The sequence below is a fragment of the Rhinoraja longicauda genome, chromosome 42 (genome assembly GCF_053455715.1).
Source record: "Rhinoraja longicauda isolate Sanriku21f chromosome 42, sRhiLon1.1, whole genome shotgun sequence".
Taxonomy (NCBI): Eukaryota; Metazoa; Chordata; class Chondrichthyes; order Rajiformes; family Arhynchobatidae; genus Rhinoraja; species Rhinoraja longicauda.
In genome coordinates, this window is record NC_135994.1 from 5,400,315 (window position 1) to 5,425,124 (window position 24,810).

At 51.4% G+C, this 24,810-nt stretch overlaps 1 protein-coding gene across 1 annotated transcript in view; it reads left to right on the forward strand.

Annotated features, from left to right (window-relative positions):
- Positions 1 to 274: 274 nt before the first annotated feature.
- LOC144611999 (general receptor for phosphoinositides 1-associated scaffold protein-like) overlaps positions 275 to 24,810 on the forward strand; it is a 38,373-nt gene continuing 13,837 nt past the window's right edge. The window contains exons 1-2 of the mRNA XM_078431411.1: positions 275 to 957; positions 23,119 to 23,168. Of these exons, the coding sequence (XP_078287537.1) occupies positions 331 to 957; positions 23,119 to 23,168 (677 nt within the window). The 5' untranslated portion in view covers positions 275 to 330. The remainder of the gene's footprint in view (positions 958 to 23,118; positions 23,169 to 24,810) is intronic.

The window sequence follows — 24,810 nt, forward strand, 5'->3', positions numbered from 1 at the left end:
AAACCAACCTCTCGCATCTAAATTGCGAGCTGCACACTCAGGTTAGGGGGCGGGTTTGTTCGGGGCGGTAGTGAGATTGTCCAAACAAAAAAAGAGCAGTCTGAAGCTTCTCGTTATTTGCAGATCCTTATCGGTTTGGGGGGAAATGAAACTCTAGCCACACCTCGACCACGTGCAGGAGGGGGGGTGAGGGAGGGTTGCTACATCCGTCTAGACGTCGCAATAAACTCGTGTCAGGGAGCAGCCCGCACTTTGGTACTTGGGAGGCAGACTCGCCGTGCAGTTGTTGCCACTCGGCGAGAAGACGATTAGAATGAGAATCGTCGGAAGATGACTTTCCGAAGAGTGAAGAGGTTAAGCCGCAAGGAGGATTACGGCAGCGCCCATTGCGCGGCGTCCAGTGGCGCTGAGAACGACATTGACAAGACCGGTGCAACTTACAAGACCGGTGAAACTTACAAGACGGGTGAAACCTACAAGACGGGCGCTGAAACTTACAAGACTGGTGAAACTTACAAGAGGGGCGCTGAAATTTACAAGCCCGGCGCTGAAATTTACAAGACCGGTGAAACTTACAAGTCCAGTGAAACTTACAAGACGGGTGAAACTTACAAGAGCGCTGAAACTTACAAGTCCAGTGAAACTTACAAGACGGACGTTGAAATTTACAAGACCGGTGAAACGTACAAGCCCGGTGAAACTTACAAGACCGGTGAAACTTACAAGACCGGTGAAACTTACAAGACCGGTGAAACTTACAAGACCGGTGAAACTTACAAGACCGGTGAAACTTACAAGACCGGTGAAACTTACAAGACCGGTGAAACTTACAAGACGGGCGCTGAAATTTACAAGACGGGCGCTGAAATTTACAAGACCGGTGAAACTTACAAGGCGTCCGATCGTTACAAGAGCCTCGCGTACTCGGGCGGCACGCTGTCGCGCAGCCACAAGCAGGTACGAAACCAAAGCAAACACACACTGAAAATCACAATCAAACGCAGATTAAATGGGCACGACCCCTCTTCCAGAACCACCGTAACGGCGAGCTGCATCAACCCGCAACTGATCCAAATTGACGCATTCCGCGTTTCATTTGGTTCTGATGCGGGATATTTGCCAGGCGCTCCCGTTTGAACCGGCGACACAACTTTGCGACGAGGACGACTGCCCTTTTTGCAAATGCCTATATATTTTGTTAAGTTCTTGGTGGTTTTAGCAGGAGTGCCCAGTGTTTAGAAAATATGCTGGTCTCTGCTGTCAGGGGGGGCTCCTGGAGCCACCGTTCCTGTTTATACATTCACACACAAGAGCTGGAATTAATAGTCAGTGTTAATACAATACAATACAATATATCTTTATTGTCATTGTACAGGGGTACAACGAGATTGGGAATGCGCCTCCCACACGATGCAATAAATTAATTAGCTAGTCAGTATTAATTTAAACAACCCAATGAAACAAATTAGAACAGTTTAGTGGGACAATCTTAATTTTTAAATGCTTGCGTCTATCGGTTTTATTTGGGAGTTTTGGACGAAAATGCTTGTGTTTTTCCCCCTGTGGAGTTTTCTAGTTTAAGGGCGGGTGACGATTAGCAACCCATCGTTAAACAAATGTTAACAGTGATGTCTCTTCAACGGCGGGAGTCGACGAGTTCAGATGTGCTGGAACTGCAGATGCTGGTTTACACCGAGGATAGACACAGAGTGCTGGAGTAACTCAGCGGGTCAGGCAGCATCTGTGGAGAACATGGATAGGTGACGTTTCACAGAGTGCTGGAGTAACTCAGCGGGTCAGGCAGCATCTGTGGGGAACATGGATAGGTGACGTTTCACAGAGTGCTGGAGTAACTCAGCGGGTCAGGCAGCATCTCTGGGGAGAAAAAGGAATGGGAGATATTTCGGGTCGAGACCCTCATTGGAATGAAATTAAAACCGTAATTCGCTGGAATTAAAACCAGGCGATTATGTTGGTGCGCTCCCCCTTTTTTTAAAGTTTACGATTCCTATATTTGCATGACTTTAGGCAGTTAAACGATTGAGTCTGAAGGGTCTGGACCTGAAACGTCACCCGTTCCTTCTCTCCAGAGATGCTGCCCGACCCGCTGAGTTACTCCAGCATTTTAATGTCCATCTTCGGTTTAAACCAGCATCTGCAGTTCCTTCCGACACGTTTTTCCTTTGAAGCCGTTTACGCCTTGGTTTGGTGTGGTTGATTAGAAGATGTGTGAATTTCTTGGAAGGATTGCCCCGGGACCCGTGATACCATTTTCAAATAATGCGCTGTAAGCAAGGCGCCGCGTAGAGGGAGTTTTCAAGAGAGAGTTCGATTTAGCTCTTAAGGATAGCGGAGTCAGGGGGTATGGGGAGAAGGCAGGAACGGGGTACTGATTGAGAATGATCAGCCATGATCACATTGAATGGCGGTGCGTACAGGCTCGAAGGGCCGAATGGCCTCCTCCTGCACCTATTGTCTATGTTTCTAGACCGGCACCTATTCTCCCATCATCTCTGTACTAAATCGCCTCAACCACACCCCTGCTGTACAGTTGTCACCCTTGTTTTCAGACCACCCCCCCAAACCCATTCCAAGGCACACGTGTCTCCCACCAGCCCAGTTATTCTGCTGCTTTTTCCACCTCCCTGCTTGTATCTCTCACCCTCCCCTCTCATCTCCTAGTTCTCTTCTATTGAATGGAATACTTTATTGTCCCGTGTTGGCCTTCATAACAAGAGGAGTCGAGTATAGGAGCAAAGAGGTCCTTCTGCAGTTGTACAGGGCCCTAGTGAGACCGCACCTGGAGTACTGTGTGCAGTTTTGGTCTCCAAATTTGAGGAAGGATATTCTTGCTATTGAGGGCGTGCAGCGTAGGTTTACTCGGTTAATTCCCGGAATGGCGGGACTGTCATATGTTGAAAGACTGGAGCGACTAGGCTTGTATACACTGGAATTTAGAAGGATGAGAGGGGATCTTATCGAAACGTATAAGATTATTAAGGGGTTGGACACGTTAGAGGCAGGAAACATGTTCCCAATGTTGGGGGACGTGTTTAAGAATACCAGTTTAAGAATAAGGGGTAGGCCATTTAGAACTGAGATGAGGGAAAACTTTTTCAGTCAGAGAGTTGTGAATCTGTGGAATTCTCTGCCTCAGAAGGCAGTGGAGGCCAATTCTCTGAATGCATTCAAGAGAGAGCTAGATAGAGCTCTTAAGGATAGCGGAGTCAGGGGGTATGGGGGGAGGGCAGGAACGGGGTACTGATTGAGAATGATCAGCCATGATCACATTGAATGGCGGTGCTGGCTCGAAGGGCCGAATGGCCTCCTCCTGCACCTATTGTCTATTGTGAGACAAGTCACAGTGAAATTATTTGCTTGCACACCCAAGGTATAACTTTAAAAGTATAACATCGATTTCAATTAAACCTCTTCCGTTAGCACCAAAGTGACGACGGTGAGTAAGGTGGGCCTAAAATTGTCGCGCTACCGTGTACCGTTTTGGCTGTAGTTCAGGAACAAACAAACAAACAAACGAGAGTTTTAGTATATAGATGGGCCAAACGCGGGCAGGTGGGGCTAGCCTAGATGGGGCATCTTGGTTGGCATGGGCAAGTTGGGCTGAAGGGCCTGTTTCCGTGCTGCATGACTCTGTGCCTCTTCACTTAGGCTACAAAGAGGATGGCACTGTTCTGATCAGCCGACCTGATTCTCTCTCAGAATCTCCTACCAAGCCCATTCCCCATCCTCAAGAATTCCACACTAGCTCTTGAGTTATGATAAAAAAAATTAACTGGACCAAGTGGACGGACCCGTTGGGCCCAAACCTCTCCTACATTGGTGCAGCACCCTATCCTCCCCCCTTCTCTCTCCCCCAACTCCCCCTCCCTCACGCCTCCTCCCCCTTCCACTCCCTCCCCTCCCTCCTCCCGTCCCCTCCCTCCTCCCGTCCCCTCCCTCCACCCCCTCCCTCTCCCCACCCCCTTCCCCTCAACCCCCCCTTATCCTCCCCCTACCTCCCCCCCTCCCTCCCGAGGAGATAGATTTAAACTTTAAAATGTGAATAACTTAAAAAAATGTAACACCGATTTCAATGAAACTTCTTCCATTAGCACCAAAGGGACGACGGTGAGTAATGTGGGCCGAAAATTGTCGCGCTACAGTGTACCGTTTTGGCTGGAGTTCAGGAACAAACAAACAAACAAACAAACAAACGATAGTTTTAGTATATAGATGGTCAGAATGATGAATGCAGCAAAAAATGGTACAGCAGACAACATCCTGGGTTTCCTGACAGGTTATAACATCAAGATAAGACGAGCAGAGTTTCAGATCAGTGCTGTCACCTTTCATCTTCTTATCTCTGAAGTGTTAGTGAAGATATAAGCTGTTTACTTAAAACACCACAACCCCTTTCACAGCTGATTGGAAACAATAGATTCAACCATGAACCTTCGAGGTTGTTTTTGATGGGATCACTTTGGACTTTAGAGATGCAGCACCCAAACAGGCCCTTCGGCCCACCGAGCCCGCGCCGACCGGCGATCCCCGCACACTAACACTATCCCTCACACACTGGGGACAGTTTACAGAAGCCAATGAAGCTACCAACCCGCACGTCTTTGGAGTGTGGGGGGAAACCGGAGCACCCGGAGAAAACCCAGCACAGGGAGAACGGGCAAACTCCGTACAGACAGCACCCGTGGTCTGGATGGAACCGGGTGTGTCTGCCGCTGTAAATGGCCTGTCTTACGTAGGCGGTTTTAAGGCGACTGCCGGCGACTAGGCTGTCGCCGAACGTTTGCGGGCGTGATCGTGAGGAGTCTTCAATGAATCGTAGCGGATCTCGGCGCGTTGCAGAACAAAATTTCCAGATAGTAATTTGGCTTGTGGCCAGGTATCGTTGCTTATTGCGGGCGCTGTCTGTCGCACGCTGTCCCCAGGTTTGCCAGGTTGACGCAGGTGCATTTAGGAGCACGTAATATTAAATTAAGAAAAGGGCATTTGAAGATACCAGAAGATAGTTTTGTTTGACCAATTTATTGACCGTCAGGACATTTGACGGGTAGATTGGAGGCGATGGTTTGACGGTCAGGTAAGCGTGGGGATTTGGCGATGTTTCCGAAGACGGTGTGATCTCTGAGCCAGGCGCTAGCTTCACAAAAGTGGTGACTTGTATCGACCTGACTCGGCGTTGTCATGGTCATTGTCGAAGGGTGAAAGGAAATTTTGGCGATCTGCTACGACCTTTAAGACAGTCGCCTTAAAAATCGCGTAACTGGCACAGGCCCTGAAGGCAACAACTCTACCGCTGTGCCACCGTCTCGTGTTTGGCCCGTGTCGGGCTAACTCCTGTCCTTTCCTCCTCTTTAAACATTAGCCCATCGTTGTTGCTTTGGAAATTTGTTGCTCTTGCCCCCTGCAGCTGTTTGTGGGAAGAGAGTTGCCGACGTCCCCTGCCCTCAGTTTGAAGGACTGTTGAGGAGCTTCACTCTAAACGCTGTGCCACAATGCATGTGGACAAGAATGGGCAGGGTAGTGCTGCTCCTCTCCCCACGGGTGGTGCAGCGCTGGGGCTGCTGCCTGACAGCAACCTGTGGGGCTGATTCTGTCTGTTCAGCGGCGAAACCACAATGTCAAGAGTTGAAATCAGGAGCTGATTATGTGGGGGATGGCATGGCCTCCACACCGGTGACCGTTCCCTCCGGGCAAGAGACCGCTGCCTCACAGCGCCAGTGCAACCCGGGTCCATCCTCGCCTGGGTGTGTGTCTGTGTGTCTGTGTGTCTGTCTGTGTCTGTCTGTGTGTGTGTGTGTGTGTGTGTGTGTGTGTGTGTGTATCTGTCTGTCTGTGTGTGTGTCTATGTGTGTGTCTGTATGTGTGTGTCTGTGTGTGTCTGTATGTGTGTGTCTGTCTATGTGTGTGTCTGTCTGTCTCTGTCTGTGTGGGTGGCTGTGTGTCTGTGTGTCTGTCTGTGTGTGTCTGTGTGTCTGTCTGTGTGTGTCTGTCTGTCTGTACGTGTGTGTCTGTCTGTCTGTCTGTACGTGTGTGTCTGTCTGTACGTGTGTGTCTGTCTGTCTGTGTGTGTGTGTCTGTCTGTGTGTGTGTGTCTGTCTGTGTGTGTGTGTGTCTGTCTGTGTGTCTGTCTGTGTGTGTGTGTCTGTGTGTGTGTGTGTCTCTCTGTGTGTGTATATGTGTGTGTGTGTGTGTCTCTCTGTGTGTGTGTGTGTGTGTGTGTGTGTGTGTGAAGTTTGCACGTTCTCCCTGTAACCGCGTGGGTTTCATCCGGGTACTCCGGTTTCCTCCCACATCCCAAAGACGTGCGGGTTTGTCGGTGAATTTGCTGCTGGGAGCTGCTATCTAGTTCCGTAGGTGAGCGGTCGAATTTGGGGTGGCACGATGGCGCAGCGGGTAGAGCTGCTGCCTCACAGCGCCAGAGACCCGGGTTCCATCCTGACCGCGGGTGCTGTCTGTACGGAGTTTGTACGTTCTCCCCGTGACCTGCGTGGGTTTTCTCCGGGTGCTCCGGTTTCCTCCCGCACTCCAAAGACGTGCAGGTTTGTAGGTTAATTGGCTTCGGTAAAATTGTCCCTAATGCGTGTAGGATGGTGTTAGTGTGCGGGGATCGCTGGTCGGCGCGGACTCGGTGGGCCGAAGGGCCTGTTTCCGTGCTGTGTCTCCAAACTGAACTAAACCAATCTGCCCGCACGTGGTCTATATTCCCCATAAATCCTCTCCCTGCTCATGTACCTGTCTAAAAGCCTCTTAATCATTGCTACTGAGGCTGCTTCCACCACTTTTCCTGGCAGTGTTTTACCATCTCTGTGTTGCAAATCTCCTCTAAACTTCCCCCCTCTCACCTTAAATCAATCCTCTCTAGTCTTTGACAATTCCACCTTTGGGGGAAAAAAGATTCTGACTGACTCTCATAATGTTATAAACCTCTACCAGGTCTCCCTTCAACCTCTGACGTTCCAGAGAAAACAACCCCAAGTCTGTCCAACCCCTCCTTACCGCAAATGCACTCTAACCCAGGCGTCATAGTGTGGAAACAGGCCCTTCGGCCCAACCTGCCCACACTGGCCCAACATATCCCAGCTGCCCCAGTCCCACCTGCCTGCGTTTGGCCATATCCCTCCAAACCTGTCCGATCCATGTTTTTTCACACAGAGAGTGGTGAGTCTGTGGAATTCTCTGCCACAGAAGGTAGTTGAGGCCAGTTCATTGGCTATATTTAAGAGGGAGTTAGATGTGGCCCTTGTGGCTAAAGGGATCAGGGGGTATGGAGAGAAGGCAGGTATGGGATACTGAGTTGGATGATCAGCCATGATCATATTGAATGGCGGTGCAGGCTCGAAGGGCCAAATGGCCTACTCCTGCACCTATTTTCTATGTTTCTACCTGTCTAACTGTTTCTTAAACAATGGGATAGTCCCAGCCTCAACTGCCTCCTCTGGCAGTTTGTTCCATACACCCACCACCCTCTGTGTGAAAAAGTTACCCCTCGGATTCCTATTAAATCTTTTCCCCCCTCACCTTGAACCTGTGTCCTCTGGTCCTCGATTCCCCTACGCTGGGCAAGAGACTTATTTATTCACAAAATGCTGGGGTAACTCAGCAGGTCAGGCAGCATAGCATCTCAGGAGAGAAGGAATGGGCGACGTTTCGGGTCGAGACCCTTCTTCAGACCCGAAACGTCGCCCGTTCCTTCTCTCCTGAGATGCTGCCCGACCTGCTGAGTAACTCCAGCATTTTGTGAATAAATACCTTTGATTTGTACCAGCATCTGCAGTTATTTCCTTATACTACCTGTGCATCTACCTGAGCTGGTAGATTGTTCTGGTAAACCTCCTCAGCACCCTCTCCAAAGCCTCCACATCCTTCCTGTAATGGGAGGTGACCACAACTGCACGCAATACTCCAAATGCGGTCTAACCAATTTTTTGTTTCTCTCTAAAACTGCTGCACGACTTCCTGATTCCTTTACGATTAAGCCCCGCGTGAGCGTCACAGTGGGTGGAAAAAGCGCGCAGAATATCACGTGACAGCTGCCGCCAAAGTGCAGATTAAGAAGTGCAAGGCGGTGGGTTGGAAGATTCGGAATACGTACTCGGCTTATGCGAGGTCAGTCCAGCCCCTTCTTGCAGACAATAGACAATAGGTGCAGGAGGAGGCCATTCGGCCCTTCGAGCCAGCACCACCATTCAATGTGATAGACAATAGACAATAGACAATAGGTGCAGGAGGAGGCCATTAGGCCCTTCGAGCCAGCACCACTATTCAATGTGATCATGGCTGATCATTCTCAATCAGTACCCCGTTCCTGCCCTCTCCCCATACCCCCTGACTCCGCTATCCTTAAGAGCTCTATCCAGCTCTCTCTTGAATGCATTCAGAGAATTGGCCTCCACTGCCTTCTGAGGCAGAGAATTCCACAGATTCACAACTCTCTGACTGAAAAAGTTTTTCCACATCTCCGTTCTAAATGGCCTACCCCTTATTCTTAAACTGTGGCCCCTGGTTCTGGACCCCCAACATTGGGAACATGTTTCCTGCATCTAGCCTGTCCAACCCCTTAATAATCTTATACGTTTCGATAAGATCCCCTCTCATCCTTCTAAATTCCAGTGTAGACAAGCCCAGTCGCTCCAGTCTTTCAACATATGACAGTCCCGCCATTCCGGGAATTAACCTAGTCCTTCCTCAAATTTGGAGACCAAAACTGCACACAGTACTCCAGGTGCGGTCTCACTAAAGCCCTGTACACCTGCAGAAGGACCTCTTTGCTCCTATACTCAACTCCTCTTGTCATGAAGACCAACATGCCATTGGCTTTCTCTCGCTAAGAGTCTCCAAGCCAGTCGTCATTCTGGTAAAATGTGTCGGAAGGAACTGCAGATGCTGGTTTACACCGAAGATAGACACAAAAAGCTGGAGCACCGCAGCGGGTCGGGCAGCATCTCTGGAGAGAAGGAATGGGTGGCGTTTCGGGTCGAGACCCTTCTTCAGACTGAGAGTCAGGGGAGAGGGAAACGAGAGACACGAGGAGGTACACGGAACAAATGAATGCCAAAGGGCAAATCAAAGCCAGCAACGATGATCAAGGAAAGGTGGAGCCCACAATGGTCCATTGTTGGCTGTGGGGAGGGTGATAACGAGGGGATACAGACAGTGAAACTCAGCAGGATGACAGTGAAACTAGTACGACGACTAGGGTGGGGGAGGGGCGGAGAGAGAGGGAATGCAAGGGTTACTTGAAGTTAGAGAAGTCAATATTCATACCGCTGGGGCGTGAGCTGCCCAAGCGAAATATGAGGTGCTGTTCCTCCAATTTGCGCTGGGCCTCACTCTGACAGTGGAGGAGGCCCAGGACAGAAGGGTCAGTGTGGGAATGGGAGGGGGAGTTGAAGTGTTTGGCAACCGGGAGATCGCGTTGGCCAAGGCGGACTGAGCGGAGGTGCTCAGTGAAACGATCGCCCAGTCTGCGCTTGGTCTCGCCGATGTATTCACGTCCAGTGACTCAGTGCTGAGTCGATCAGCTGAGCAGAACTTGGACAGAACAGTTGACGCTCCATTCAGCCCATTGTGTCAGAACATCTAGGTCTCTCCATGGCACACCAAGGGTATTGCTAAATCTCATTCACCAGGTACATAGTTCCTTGAAAGTGGCGTCACAGCTAGACGGGGCGGTCAAAAAGGCCTTTGGCACATTGGCCTTCATCAGTCACAATATTGAGTACAGACGGTGGGCGGTCATGTTGCAGTTGTATAAGATGTTGGTGAGGCCGCATTTAGAGCATTGTGTTCAGTTTTGGGCACCCTGTTATAGGAAAGATGTTGTCAAGCTGGAAAGATTTACCTGAGTTACTCCAGCACTCTGTGAAACGTCACCCATCCATGTTCTCCAGAGATGCTGCCTGACCCGCTGAGTTACTCCAGCACTCTGTGTCTACCTTTGGTATGAACCAGCATCTGTAGTTCTTTGTTTCTGCATATTTCGTCTGCCGGAGGAGGTAGTTGAGGCAGGGACTATCGCAACGTTTAAGAAACGCTTAGACGGGTGCATGGATGGACACCAGTGGGAACATCCTCTCCACATCCACTCTATCCGGGCCTTTCACTATTCTGTACATTTCAATGAGGTCCCCCCTCATCCTTTTAAACTCCAGCGAGTACAGGCCCAGTGCCGACAAACGCTCATCATATGTTAACCCATTCTTCACAGGTTGTGAAGGGAGTAGCTTAGGGTTGCCAACTGTCCCGTATTAGCCGGGACATCCCGTATATTGGGCTAAATTGGTTTGTCCCGTACGGGACCTCCCTTGTCCCGTATTAGGCCTGGGGGGGTTGTAGGCCCGGACAGTGTAGGCCCGGACACTGTAGGCCCGGGGAATGTAGGCCCGGATATTGTAGGCCTGGACAATGTAGGCCCGGGGGGGTACTGTAGGCCCGGACACTGTAGGCCCGGACACTGTAGGCCCGGACACTGTAGGCCCGGACACTGTAGGCCCGGACACTGTAGGCCCGGACACTGTAGGCCCGGACACTGTAGGCCCGGACACTGTAGGCCCGGACACTGTAGGCCCGGACACTGTAGGCCCGGACACTGTAGGCCCGGACACTGTAGGCCCGGACACTGTAGGCCCGGACACTGTAGGCCCGGACAATGTAGGCCCGGACAATGTAGGCCCGGACAATGTAGGCCCGGGAGGGTGCTGTAGGCCCGGACAGTGTAGGCCCGGACAGTGTAGGCCCGGACAGTGTAGACCCGGACACTGTTGGCCCGGACACTGTAGGCCTGGGGGCCGCTGCAGGCCCGGCCACTGTAGGCCCGGGGGCCTGGGCGCTGCCTAACGGAGGTTGTATAGCAACCCGCCTCCCGGCCCGGGCTGCCGCCGTTGGCGGAGCGGGAGCACGTTGCCGCTGGATGGGTGAGGTCACGTGTGTCCCTTATTTGAGAGTGAGGAAGTTGGCAACCGTAGAGTAGCTATAATTCTGGAACTTCAATCGCACGGGACTATGGACGTGTTTTCTTACATAAAGCAGGAGGTTCTACTGTGTGCATTTGCTCTGAAGTATTAGAGTTCTCTAGATAGTCCTACAGTGGAAACAGGCCCTTCTGCCCAACTTGCCCACACTGGCCAACATGTCCCATCTACACTAGTTCCACCTGCCTGTGCTTGATCCATATCCCTCCAAACCTGTCCTATCCATGTACCTGTCTAACTGTTTATTAAACGTTGGGATAGTCCCAGCCTCAACTACCTCCTCTGGCAGCCCGTTCCATACACCCACCACCCTCTGTGTGAAAAAATTGCTCCTCAGGTTCCTATTAAATCTTCTCCCCCCCACCTCACCTTAAACCTATGTCCTCTGGTCCTCGATTCCCCTACTCTGGGCAAGAGTTCTGAAGCAGAGCAAATTTGGATGCAGAGAGCATCTGAAAACTTGTTATTGTAGCAAAACTTCCCCTTTCCATTTCAACGCTGCAACCTAAACACAGATCCAGGCACCAAGACTCTGCGGTCAATTGCAATTCAATTTCGACCAGTGTGCAGGGAGGAACCTCAGATGCTGGTTTATACCAAAGATGGACACAGAGTGTTGGAGCAACTCAGTGGGTCAGGCAGCATCTCTGGAGAGAAAGGGAGAAAATCCTTCGTCTGAAGAAGGGTCCCGACCCGAAACGTCACTAATTTATTTTTTTCTCTCCAGAGATGCTGCCTGACCTGCTGAGTTACTCCAGCATTTTGTGTTGGTCTCAATCAAAATGGTTTTGAACCACATTTAACTTTTCTGGGTGAGGGTGCATTAGTAGCTGAGAGTCATAGAGTGAGTGGTACAGCGTGGAAACAGGCCCTTCGGCCCAACTTGCCCACACCGGCCAACATGCCCCAGCTACACTAGTCCCACCTGCCCGCGTTTGGTCCATATAGACAATAGGTGCAGGAGGAGGCCATTCGGCCCTTCGAGCCAGCACCGCCATTCAATGTGATCATGGCTGATCATTCTCAATCAGTACCCCGTTCCTGCCCTCTCCCCATACCCCTGACTCCGCTATCCTTAAGAGCTCTATCCAGCTCTCTCTTGAATGCATTCAGAGAATTGGCCTCCACTGCCTTCTGAGGCAGAGAATTCCGCAGATTCACAACTCTCTGACTGAAAACGTTTTTCCTCATCTCAGTTCTAAATGGCCTACCCCTTATTCTTAAACTGTGGCCCCTTGTTCTGGACTCCCCCAACATTGGGAACATGTTTCCTGCCTCTAGCGTGTCCAACCCCTTAATAATCTTATACGTTTCGATAAGATCCCCCCTCATCCTTCTAAATTCCAGGATCTCCTCTCATCCTTCTAAATATCCCTCTAAACCTGTCCTATCCATGTACCTGTGTACCTCTTGCTGCCTCACAGCGCCAGAGACCCGGGTTCGATCCCGACCACGGGCGCTGCCTGTACGGAGTTTGCACGTTCTCCCCGTGACCCGCGTGGGGTTTTCTCCAGGTGCCCCGGTTTTCTCCCACACTCCAAAGACGAACAAGGTTGTAGGTTAATTGGCTTCGGTAAAGATTGTAAATAGTCCCCAGTGCGTGTAGGATAGTGTTAGTGTGCGGGGATCGCTGGTCGGCGCGGACTCGGTGGGCTGAAGGGCCTGTTTCCACACTGTATCGCCAAACTAAAGGTACGTGCCTTAACTAACCCCTCTGGCCGCTAGTTCCAAATAGCCTCCACCCTCTGAATGAAAAAATGTTACCCTGAGGTTCCTGTTAAATCTTTCCCCTCTCACCTTAAACCTGTGTCCTCTAGTTCTTGATTCCCCTACTCTGGGTAAAAGATGATGTGCATTCACCCTTCCTATTCCTCATGAAGTTATACATCTTCATGAGCTTTTCACTGTACCTCGGTACACGTGACAATAAACTAGACTGAACTGAAGCTTAGCCCTCGTCCTCCTGCGCTCCAAGGAATAGAGTCCTCGAGAGACACAAAAAGCTGGAGTAACTCAGCAGGACAGGCAGGGGAGGAATGGGTGACGTTTCGGGTCGAGACCCGACTGCTTAGGGATAAGGCAAAGGACAGATTATAGACTAGCCCGTTCAACACCTCCCTTTCCCTCAGCTCCTCGAGTCATAGAAACATAGAAACATAGAAAATAGGTGCAGGAGGAGGCCATTCGGCCCTTCGAGCCTGTACGCACCGCCATTCATTGTGATCACGGCTGATCATCCACAATCAGTAACCCGTGCCTGCCTTCTCCCCATATCCCTTGATTCCACTGGCCCCCAGAGCTCTATCTAACTCTCTCTTAAATCCATCCAGTGAATTGGCCTCCACTGCCCTCTGTGGCAGAGAATTCCACAAATTCACAACTCTCTGGGTGAAAAGGTTTTTTCTCACCTCAGTTTTAAATGGCCTCCCCTTTATTCTGAGACTGTGTGTGTGGCCCCTGGTTCTGGACTCCCCCAACATTGGGAACATTTGTCCTGCATCTAGCTTGTCCAGTCCTTTTATAATTTTTTCCTTCTCACCTCCGTTTTAAATGGCCTCCCTTTTATTCTCAGACTGTGTAGCCCCTGGTTCTGGATTCTCAGACTGTGTGGCCCCTGGTTCTGGATTCTCAGACTGTGTAGCCCCTGGTTCTGGAGTCCTGGTAACACCCTCGTAAAGAGCAGCTGTTTGAATGGCACCACTGCACAGAGCAGGCTGGTTTCTGCAGCCAAGGATCCCCTCCCCTCCCTCCCTCCCCCACAGACGCTGGTCGGCGTGTCAAGTTCCTCCAGCCAACTGCTTTGCTGCTCGGCACAGTTTCAATTCCTGGTCGGTAAGGCCATCTGCGTTTGGTGTTGTGGGCTGGACTACGGGAAGTGTCACTTGACAGTTTCACCACCGAGGGCGGATAGCTTCCTTATTAACTGGAGCCAACTGTGTTCCTTTAAGGGCCTTGTCCCACGAAGGCGATTTTAAGGCGACTGCCGGCGACTAGGCTGTCGCCGACTGTTCGCCGGGGTGTCGCGGGCATGATCGTGAGGAGTCTTCCAAGAATCGTAGCTGAGAAATCATCCGGAGTGAAATCTCTCGGCGACAGCTGGCTTGTCGCCAGGTACCGTTGCTTATTGCGGGCGCTGTCGCATGCTGTCCCCAGGTTTGCTAGGTTCTCTTAAGATGCATTTAGAAGCACGTAATATTAAATTAAGTAAAGTCATTTGAAGACACCATAAAATACTTGTGTTTAACCAATTTATTTACCGTCAGGACATTTGACAGGTAGATTGGAGGCGACAGTTTGGCGGTCAGGTAAGCGTGGGGATTTTCGCGATGTTTATGGCCATCAGCCATTACATTTAAAGTGGGCTCCCAACCCAGATATGCAACCCAGAAACCAGATATGCATCTCCCGTACATTTTCAAAGAATGCCCACAAAAATCCACTGAACCACTTTTATAATTTTTTTTTTTTAATACAGTTATTAGTAAACTGGAAGTCAATCCAGTTTATGCCTTGTTACAGTGAAGCTTGTTTTTTTAGTAACCCATACAAGGTGTTATAGTTCAAAACTCTCAAGTACTTACCGACTTGTCAGTGATTTCAGCGAAAATTAGGACGCCGGAGAAGCATTGAGAAGAATTTCGCGATGTTTCCGAAGACGGTGTAATCTCGACCTGACTCGGCATTGTCGTGGTCATTGTCGTCGGGTAAAAGAAAGGTTCGGCGATCTGCTACGACTTTGACAGTCGCCAAAAAGATCACCCAGGTGGGACAGGCTCTTTAGATAGAGCTCTAGGGGCTAACGGAATCGAGGGATATGGGGAGAAGGTAGGAACGGGTTGCTGATTGTGGATGATCAGCCGTGATCGCAATGAATGGCGGTGCTGGCTCGAAGGGCCGAATGGCCTCCTCCTGCACCTATTTTCTATGTTTCTAGGTTTCTACTTGAGTACGTTTGTGTCTAATACCACGCCCCGAATCAGAACTTTAACTCTACAAAGACACATATAGAGATGAAAAAGAAAATGAGCAGTCAGTCTACTTACAGACCTACTTACAGTCTACTTACAGTAGCAGTCAGCCTACTTACAGACTAACAAAGTCATGCCTAAAGTGGGACAGGCCCTTAACTCGGTCAGGGGGCGGGGTGATAGGTTGAAATTGGGCAGCAAATTCAACCCAACACACACTTGGCAATACGAATATCGGCAATACGAATGCCCGATTTGGGCTAGTCGTTCCACCTGAGCTCGTTCTCAGTGCAGACTCTCTGAGAAGGAGCACCATTTGCCCAGCTCACTCCAGTGTAGTGAAACTTGTCAGGCACCCTACTGACTGAGGGGCTGCGCACAAGTTAGATTTGGTTTTGGTCTAGCTCGGAGACACAGCGCGAAAGCAGACCCTTCGGCCCACCGAGTCCGCGCCGACCAGCGATCCCCGCGCACTAACACCCGCAGATCGACGCGAAAAGCTGGGGTAACTCAGCGGGACAGGCAGCGTCTCTGGAGAGAAGGAACGGGCGACGTCTCGGGTCGAGACCCTCCCTCAGACCCGAAACGTCAGCCATTCCTTCTCTCCAGAGATGCTGGCTGACCCTGCTGAGTTACTCCAGCTTTTTGTGTCTATCTTCTCGATAGGAATCACTCCCTGTAGAGTCTCCAGCCAGCGAGACTGGGCTGCCAGGACACACATGCAAAGGCTCACTCCTCAGTTGCAATCGTTCCCGAGCAGCAAGATCTAATTCTGGCAAAGATCAGCATTGTCGGGTGGGATATTGTGTGTGTGGGGTGTGGGGTGTGGGGGGTGGGGTGGGGGGTGGTGGGGGGTGGGGTGTGGGGGGTGGGGGGTGGGGTGGGTCGGGTCGGGGACAGTTTTGTCTAGGAACCAAATAACGAGGAAATTGCCTTGGCTCGACAAGCAAGCGAGAGGGGGGCTTTGATGTGCCGATTCCAATCTGCTGCCAGTTAAAATAAAATCTAACGGAAACTGGACCCAGCCACATTTATGATATTATAAATCATCCACTCCTCATCCCCAACCAATCTCAAACAGCATTCGGCAGGGAAGTGGAGAGATATTCCTGTAATCCACACACACACACACACACACACGCACACACACACTGTACATGCACACGCACACACATACCCATGCACACACGCGCACACACACACACACACACACTGTACATGCACCCACACACACATACCCATGCGCACACACACACACACACACACACACACACTGTACACGCACACGCGTACCCATGCACACACGCACACACACACACACTGTACATGCACACGCACACTGTAGATGCACACGCACACACATACCCATACACACACACACTGTACATGCACACGCACACACATACCCATACACACACACACGCACTGTACATGCACACACACACACATACCCATGCACACACACACATACCCATGCGCACACACACACACACACACTGTACATGCACACGCACACACATACCCATGCACACACGCACACACATACCCATGCACACACGCACACACACACACTGTACATGCACACACACACACATACCCATGCACACACACACACTGTACATGCACACACACACACATACCCATGCACACACACACACTGTACATGCACACACACACACATACCCATGCACACACACACACTGTACATGCACACGCACACACATACCCATGCACACACACACACACACACACTGTACATGCACGCGCACACACATACCCATGCACACACACGCACGCACACACACACACACACACATTGTACATGCACACACACACACCCATGCACACACACACACACATTGTACATGCACACACACACACCCATGCACACACACACACACACACACACATACCCTGCACACGCACACGCACACACACATACAGCACACACACACATACACACATGCCCCACACACACACACGTGAACGCACAGACACACACACGCACGCACACTCCCTCATGCACTCATCTTCTCACACATGCACACACAGACACAGGCGCGCACACACCCACGCACACACCCACGCACACACCCACGCACACAGACTGACACAGACATGCACGCGCACGTGTGCACTCACTCACACTCACTTTCTCACAGGCAGGAGCACACACGCACACAAACAGACACGCGCTCGCACACTCACACACACACACACACTCACACACACACACAGCCTGGAGCCGTGACATTGCAGCCGCCTGTTTTCAATTGTAAAGCAATCTGCCGTTTTAGCTGATAGTCAACGTAAGACGTGTTGCAGTCGGAGTGGAGGTGTAAGAGCGTGGAGCGGTGGTGATTGCGTGATTGCTGACCCATGCCTGTGACCAGCACACGCAAAGAGTCGCCTGGCTTTAGCGCCATCTTGGCGGCGACCGGGCTGTTGGATGTGTCTGGGTCCGTAGCTTCAGTGGAGAGGCAGGTCCAGTCTTACACAGGGGCAGAGCGTTATCTGTGTGATATTTGGCCCCTAAGGAAGAACAGGCCGCTGGCAGTTCCTGTAATTCCAATCTAGACAATCATCGCTTCTGGTTAAATCTTTTTAATGACACAGACATCAGTGAAGCGCACACCCATTTCAGTCAGAACTCCAGAAGAGGGCATTCCCAGGAGAGGACTTTGCTTTGATGTATCCCGTTATTTTTCCTGCCTCTCGGACCAAGAAGGAAGATAAACAGCGGCGGGAGAACTCTGTGCATGGGTGTCAGGCAGCATCCGTGCATGGAGGTCCACATGAAGATTTACCAGGATGTTGCCAGGACTCGAGGGCCTGAGCGACAGGGAGAGGTTGAGCAGGCTGGGACTTTATTCCTTGGAGCGCAGGAGGATGAGGGGTGATCTTTTAGAGGTGTGCAAGATCATGAGAGGAATAGATCGGGTAGACGCACAGAGTCTCTTGCCCAGAGTAGGGGAATCGAGGACCAGAGGACACGGGTTTAAGGTGAAGGGGAAAGGATTTAATAGGAATATGAGGGGTAACTTTTTCCACACAAAGGGTGGTGGGTGTGTGCAAGGAGCTGCCAGAGGAGGTAGTCGAGGCTGGGACTATCCCAACGTTTAATAAACAGTTAGACAGGTACATGGATAGGACAGGTTTGGAGGGATGTGGACCAAATGCGGGCAGGTGGGACTAGTCTAGCTGGGACATGTTGGATGTTGTGGGTAAGTTGGGTGTGTGTGTGTACACACACATACATACACACACACACACACACACACACACATATAAAAAAACATAGCACAAAAAGTAAGGAAATTTGTGTTTGGTAGATTATTTCTTTGTTGTAACAATGCTTCTTGGCAATAAATCTTATACCGTTGGAAAGCCTGTTTATTTCCCTTTTAAATGGTGCCACATTTGTAAGGAACATGCATTTGTGGGATGAGCAGCAGAGCTGAGTATATGGGTTGCGCCCATGAAAAATCTGCCAAATCTCTGCCAATGCCAAACAGCTTATTCTGCCATTGACTCTTGTTCGGTGTTGTTTGGTGGATTGGATGATTGAAGTCTGAAGAAACAAGACATATTGGCAATTTAACAATTTATTCATTTAATAAACAGGAGCCACAGTAGCGCGTGGAAGAACCATACACAGCCACAACAGCCTGGCACCTCCTCCTCATGCTGGTCACCAGCCTGGTCACACACTGTTGTGGGATGGCATCCCATTCTTGTCAGCACCTGGGGGTACCAGAAGCTCAAAACAAGAGTCAATAGCAACAGCAGAATAAGCTGTTTGGCATTGGCAGAGAAGATTTGGCAAATTTTTCATGGGCGCAACCCATATACTCAGCTCTGCTGCTCATCCCACAAATGCATGTTCCTTACAAATGTGGCACCATTTAAAAGGGAAATAAACAGGCTTTCCAACGGTATAAGATTTATTGCCAAGAAGCATTGTTACAACAAAGAAATAATCTACCAAACACAAATTTCCTTACTTTTTGTGCTATGTTTATATATATATATATGTGTGTGTGTGTGTGTGTGTGTGTGTGTATGCATACATACACACACACATGTAAGAATGTGTATATGAAAATGTGTGTGTGTCAGAAGGAACTGCAGATGCTGGTTTAAACCGAAGATAGACACAAAAAGCTGGAGTAACTCAGCGGGACAGGCAGCATCTCTGGAGAGAAGGAACGGGTGACGTTTCAGGTCGAGACCCTTCTTCAGACTGAAAGTCACGGGAGAGGGAAACGAGAGATACAGTCGGTGACGTGGCGAGATATCGAACAATAAATGAAAGACGTGCAAAAAAGTGACGATGATAAAGGGAAGCAGGCCGTTGTGAGCTGTTTGTGGGGTGGAAACGAGAAGCTGTTGTGACTTGGGTGGGGGAGGGATAGAGAGAGAGACAGAGAGAGGATGCCGGGGTTACTTGAAGTTAGAGAAGTCAATATTCATACCACCGGGCTGTAAGCTGCCCAAGCGAAATATGAGATGAAAAGGTTTGTAGGTTAACTGACCTGGTATAAATGTAAAATTGGCCCTTGCGTGTACCTGCGTGGGTTTTCTCCGGGTGCTCCGGTTTCCTCCCACATCCCAAAGACGTCCAGCTTGTCGGTTAATCGGCTTGGTGTCGGTTAATCGACTTGTCCCCAGTGTGTGTCGGAGAGTGTTAGCGTGCGGGGATCGCTGGCCGGCACGGACTCGGTGGGCCGAAGGGCCTGTTTCCGCGCTGTATATCGAAGCTGAACTAAACTGGCAGTTGTTGCTCTGCTCAACGTGAAGCTGCTTGCCATTTAAGAAGGAATGCTGTGACTGGGATAAACAGCAGCCCCATTCCTGGGCCTTTAGCTTTGAAGCTGGCTGGTAATGTGTTGTTGCAGCCTGCAGCATGTGGGCTGCATGTGGTGTGCGCGTAGGGGTTGCCAACTATCTCACTCCCAAATACGGGACAAGGTGACGCCACCGCCCCACGTGACCTCGCCCAGCCAGCGGCCACGCGCTCCCGCTCCACCAACGGCGGCCGCCCGTGCCGGGAGGCGGGTTGTGCAGGAAAGAAAACTGCAGATGCCGGTTTAAATCGAAGGTGGACACAAAAAGCTGGAGTAACTCAGCGGGTCGGGCAGCATCTCTGGCGAGAAGGAATGGGTGACGTTTCAGGTCTTCGACCCGCTGGGTTACTCCAGCTTTTTGTGTCTACCCGGGAGGCGGGTTGCTAGGCAACCACCATTAGGTGGCGCCGGGGCCTCCGAGCCTACACTGTCCGCACCGCACCTACACTGTCCGGAAGGTCGGCACAGATTTTAACCAGCATCCGCATTTTATTTCCTATCGCACTGTCCGGGCCTACAGCGGCCCCCGGTCCTACAGTGTCTGGGCCTACAGTGTCTGGGCCTACAGTGTCCGGGCCTACAGTGTCCGGGCCTACAGTGTCCGGGCCTACAGTGTCCGGGCCTACAGTGGCCCCCGGTCCTACAGTGTCTGGGCCTACAGTGTCTGGGCCTACAGTGTCTGGGCCTACAGTGTCCGGGCCTACAGTGTCCGGGCCTACACTGTCCGGGCCTACAGCGGCCCCCGGTCCTACAGTGTCTGGGCCTGCAGTGTCTGGGCCTAAAGCGTCTGGGCCTACAGCATCGGGGCCTACAGTGTCCGGGCCTACAGTGTTTGGGCCTACAGCGGCCCCCGGGCCTACAGTGTCCAAGCCTACAGTGTCCGGGCCTACAGCGCGCCCCCCCCCCCCCCGGGCCTAATACGGGACAAGGGGGTCCCGTACGGTGCCCTCGAGAGCCAGGCGGAGCTGAGTTAGTGCGCCGCAGTCGGGAGTGTGGTAATTGGCCAGGGCGGCAGAGGCCTGGGCCAAGGAGCACCATTCAGCCTCGACTCCTCTTCTGGATTGTGATTTCCTGGCACCTGGCTCTTGTTGCGATTTGGCGGCACGGTGGTGCAGCGGGTGGAGCTGCTGCCTCACAGCGCCGGAGACCCGGGTTCGATCCTGACCGCGGGCGCTGTCTGTGCGGAGTTTGCACGTTCCCCCCCGTGACCTGCGTGGGTTTTCTCCGGGTGCGCCGGTTTCCTCCCACACTCCAAAGACGTGCGGGTTTGTAGGTTAATTGACTTGGTATAAATGTAAATTGTCCCCAGTGTGTGTGGGATTGTGTTAGTGTGCGGGGATCGCTGGTCAGTGCAGACTCGGTGGGCCGAAGGGCCTGTTTTCACGCTGTATCTCTAAATGAAACTAAACAAAGAACATGCTGACGTTGCCTTGGTTGCCCATTAGTTTAGTTTAGTCTAGTTTAGAGATACAGCGCGGAAACAGGCCCTTCGGCCCATCGAGTCCGCCCCGACCAGCGATCCCCGCACACTAACACAATCCCACACACACTGGGGACAATTTTACATTTCTACATTTATAACCAAGCCAATGACTACAAACCTGTACGTCTTTGGAGTGCGGGAGGAAACGGAAGATCTTGGAGAAACCGTGACATGGGTCACGGGGAGATCGTACAAACTCCGTACAGACGGCACCCTTAGTCAGGATTGCACCCAGGTCTCTGGCGCTGTGAGGCAGCAACTCTACCGCTGTGCCAACCTTGTCCAAGTTGTTTGCTCAGTTATCAGAAACCGATTCCTGTTGTTACCAATTGGATACAGAACGTACGGAAGGGTCTCGACCCGAAACGTCACCCATTCCTTCTCTCCACAGATGCTGCCTGTCCCGCTGAGTTACTCCAGCTTTTTGCGTCGATCAGCTGTTTATCACAGTTTAGTTTAGAGATACAGCGTGGAAACAGGCCCTTCGGCCCACCGGGTCCGCGCCGACCTGCGATCCCAGCACACTAACACTATCCTACACCCACTAGGGACAATTTTTACATTTTGCCCAGCCAATTGTTATCCCAAATGAGGAACAAGGAGGACATTGTTCTGCCTGCCGCGATGACCGAGAGCGGACGGGATTGGCGGTCGGGGTGAAACCCGGGTCTCCGGCGCTGCATTCGCTGTCAGGCGGCAACTCGTACCGCCGCGCCACCGCGACCGCTAATCCCGTCCGCTCTCGGTCATCGCGGCAGGCAGAACAATGTCCTCCTTGTTCCTCATTTGGGATAACAGTTGAAGTACGTCTTTGGAGTGTGGGAGGAAACTGAAGATCTCGGAGAAAACCCACGCAGGTCACGGGGAGAACGTACAAACTCCGTACAGACAGCGCCCGGAGTCGGGACGGAACCCGGGTCTCCAGCGTTGCATCCGCTGTAAGGCGGCAACTCTACTGCTGCGCCACCGTGCCGCCCATTTAGTTGTCGATTGGACTGAAAGACCAGTGTTCATGAAGGTGAAAGCAGTCTCGCATCAGTACGATGACGTGGCCACATTACTGGCCAAGTCAAGTCTGTTAGCAAAATGATTTCATTCCTCAACATAAATATCAGCCAGAGACTGTGTACAATGTCACTTTAGCCAGTACTTGGGGCCAGAACAGAGACATTTTCAGGAAACACACTGCTGGCAAAGAGGCTAAAGAATTTCCTGTGTAAAGATGCGAGCAGTTTTGTTTCCTGGAAGGAACTGCAGATGGTGGTTTACACCGAAGATGGACAAATGCTGGAGTAACTCAGCGGGACGGGCAGCATCTCTGGAGAATAGGAATCGCTGACGTTTCGGGTCGAGACCCTAAGGGGCTGTTTTGCTGTGGAAACCTGTCGTGACGCGTTAAATCCATGTTTCGTTTAGAGATACAGCGCAGAAACAGGCCCTTCGGCCCACCGAGTCCGCGCCGACCAGCGATCCCCGCGCACTGACACAATTTTTACGTTTACACCGAAGCCAATTAACCTACAAACCTGCACGACTTTGGAGTGCGGGAGGAAACCGGAGCACCCGGAGAAAACCCACGCAGGTCACGGGGAGAACGTACGAACTCCGTGCAGACGGCGCCCGTGGTCGGGGTGGAACCCGGGTCTCCGGCGCTGCATTCGCTGTCAGGCGGCAACTCTACTGCCGCGCCACCGCGGCCGCCAATCCCGTCCACTCTCGGTCATCGCGGCAGGCAGAACAATGTCCTCCTTGTTTCCCATTGGGATAACAGTTGAAGAATTGCCGAAGCAAATTTTCTATTCTGAAATCTAACCGGCTGTCCTTTCTTGCAGAGGTCGTTGATGAGATGGAAAACCCTGACGGACTCTCCTGACCATGAACGGTAAGATGCATCGCTCGTCTTGGGATGAGTTTGGATTCGGGAAAATCCCGGAGTCGGCACCTTGACATCAGAGGAGTAAACGTATCAATAACGCAGGGCAATAGACAATAGACAATAGACAATAGGTGCAGGAGTAGGCCATTCAGCCCTTCGAGCCAGCACCGCCATTCAATGCGATCATGGCTGATCACTCTCAATCAGTACCCCGTTCCTGCCTTCTCCCCATACCCCCTCACTCCGCTATCCTTAAGAGCTCTATCCAGCTCTCTCTTGAAAGCATCCAACGAACTGGCCTCCACTGCCTTCTGAGGCAGAGAATTCCACACCTTCACAACTCTCTGACTGAAAAAGTTCTTCCTCATCTCCGTTCTAAATGGCCGACCCCTTATTCTTAAACTGTGGCCCCTTGTTCTGGACTCCCCCAACATTGGGAACATGTTTCCTGCCTCTAATGTGTCCAATCCCCTAATTATCTTATATGTTTCAATAAGATCCCCCCTCATCCTTCTAAATTCCAGTGTATACAAGCCCAATCGCTCCAGCCTTTCAACATACGACAGTCCCGCCATTCCGGGAATTAACCTAGTGAACCTACGCTGCACGCCCTCCTGCGACCCTGCGGGTCGAGCTGCTGCCGCCTCACAACTCCAGATCCCCGGGTTCCATCCTGACCTATACTGTCTGTGTGTGTGTGTGTGTGTGTGCGTGCGTGCGTGCATGTGTGTGTGTGCGTGTGTGTGTGTGTGTGCGTGTGTGTGTGTGTGCGCGTGTGTGTGTGTGTGTGCGTGTGTGCGCGTGCGTCTGTGTGTGGAGTTCGCCCGTTCTCCCTGTGACCCTCGTGGGTTTCCTCCGGGTGCTCTGGTTTCCTCCCACATCCCAAAGAACGTGCCCGTGCGGGTTTGTAGGTTAATCGGCCCCTCTGTAAAACTCCCCCGAGTGTGCAGGGAGTGGATGGGAAAGTGGGATAACGTGGAACTAGTGTGTGAACGAACGGGCGGCGTGGACTCAGTGTTTTATAGGGGGTTTTTTTCGAGATACAGCGCGGAAACAGGCCCTTCGGCCCACCTGCCAGCGATCCCCGCACACTCACACTATCCTACACGCGCTAGGGACAATTTACATTTATACCAAGCCAATTAACCCACAAACCAGTACATAGAAACATAGAAAAATAGGTGCAGGAGTAGGCCATTCGGCCCTTCAAGCCAGCACCGCCATTCAATATGATCATGGCTGATCATCCACAATCAGTACCCCGTTCCTGGTTTCTCCCCATATCCCTCGATTCCCTCAGCCCTAAGAGCTAAGACTAACTCTCTCTTGAAAACATCCAGTGAATTAGCCTCCACTGCCTTCTGTGGGAGAGAATTCCACAGATTCACAACTCTCTGGGTGAGAACGTTTTTCCTCATCTCAGTCCTAAATGGCCTACCCCATATTCTTAAATTGTGACCCTTGATTCTGGACTCCCCCAACATCGGGAACATGTTTCTTGCATCTAGCCTGTCCAATCCTTTACGAATTTTATATGTTTCTAGAAGATCCCCTCTCATCCGTCTAAATTCTAGTGAATACAAGCCCAGTCGACCCATTCATTCATCATATGTCAGACCCGCCATCCCGGGAATTAACCTCGTGAACC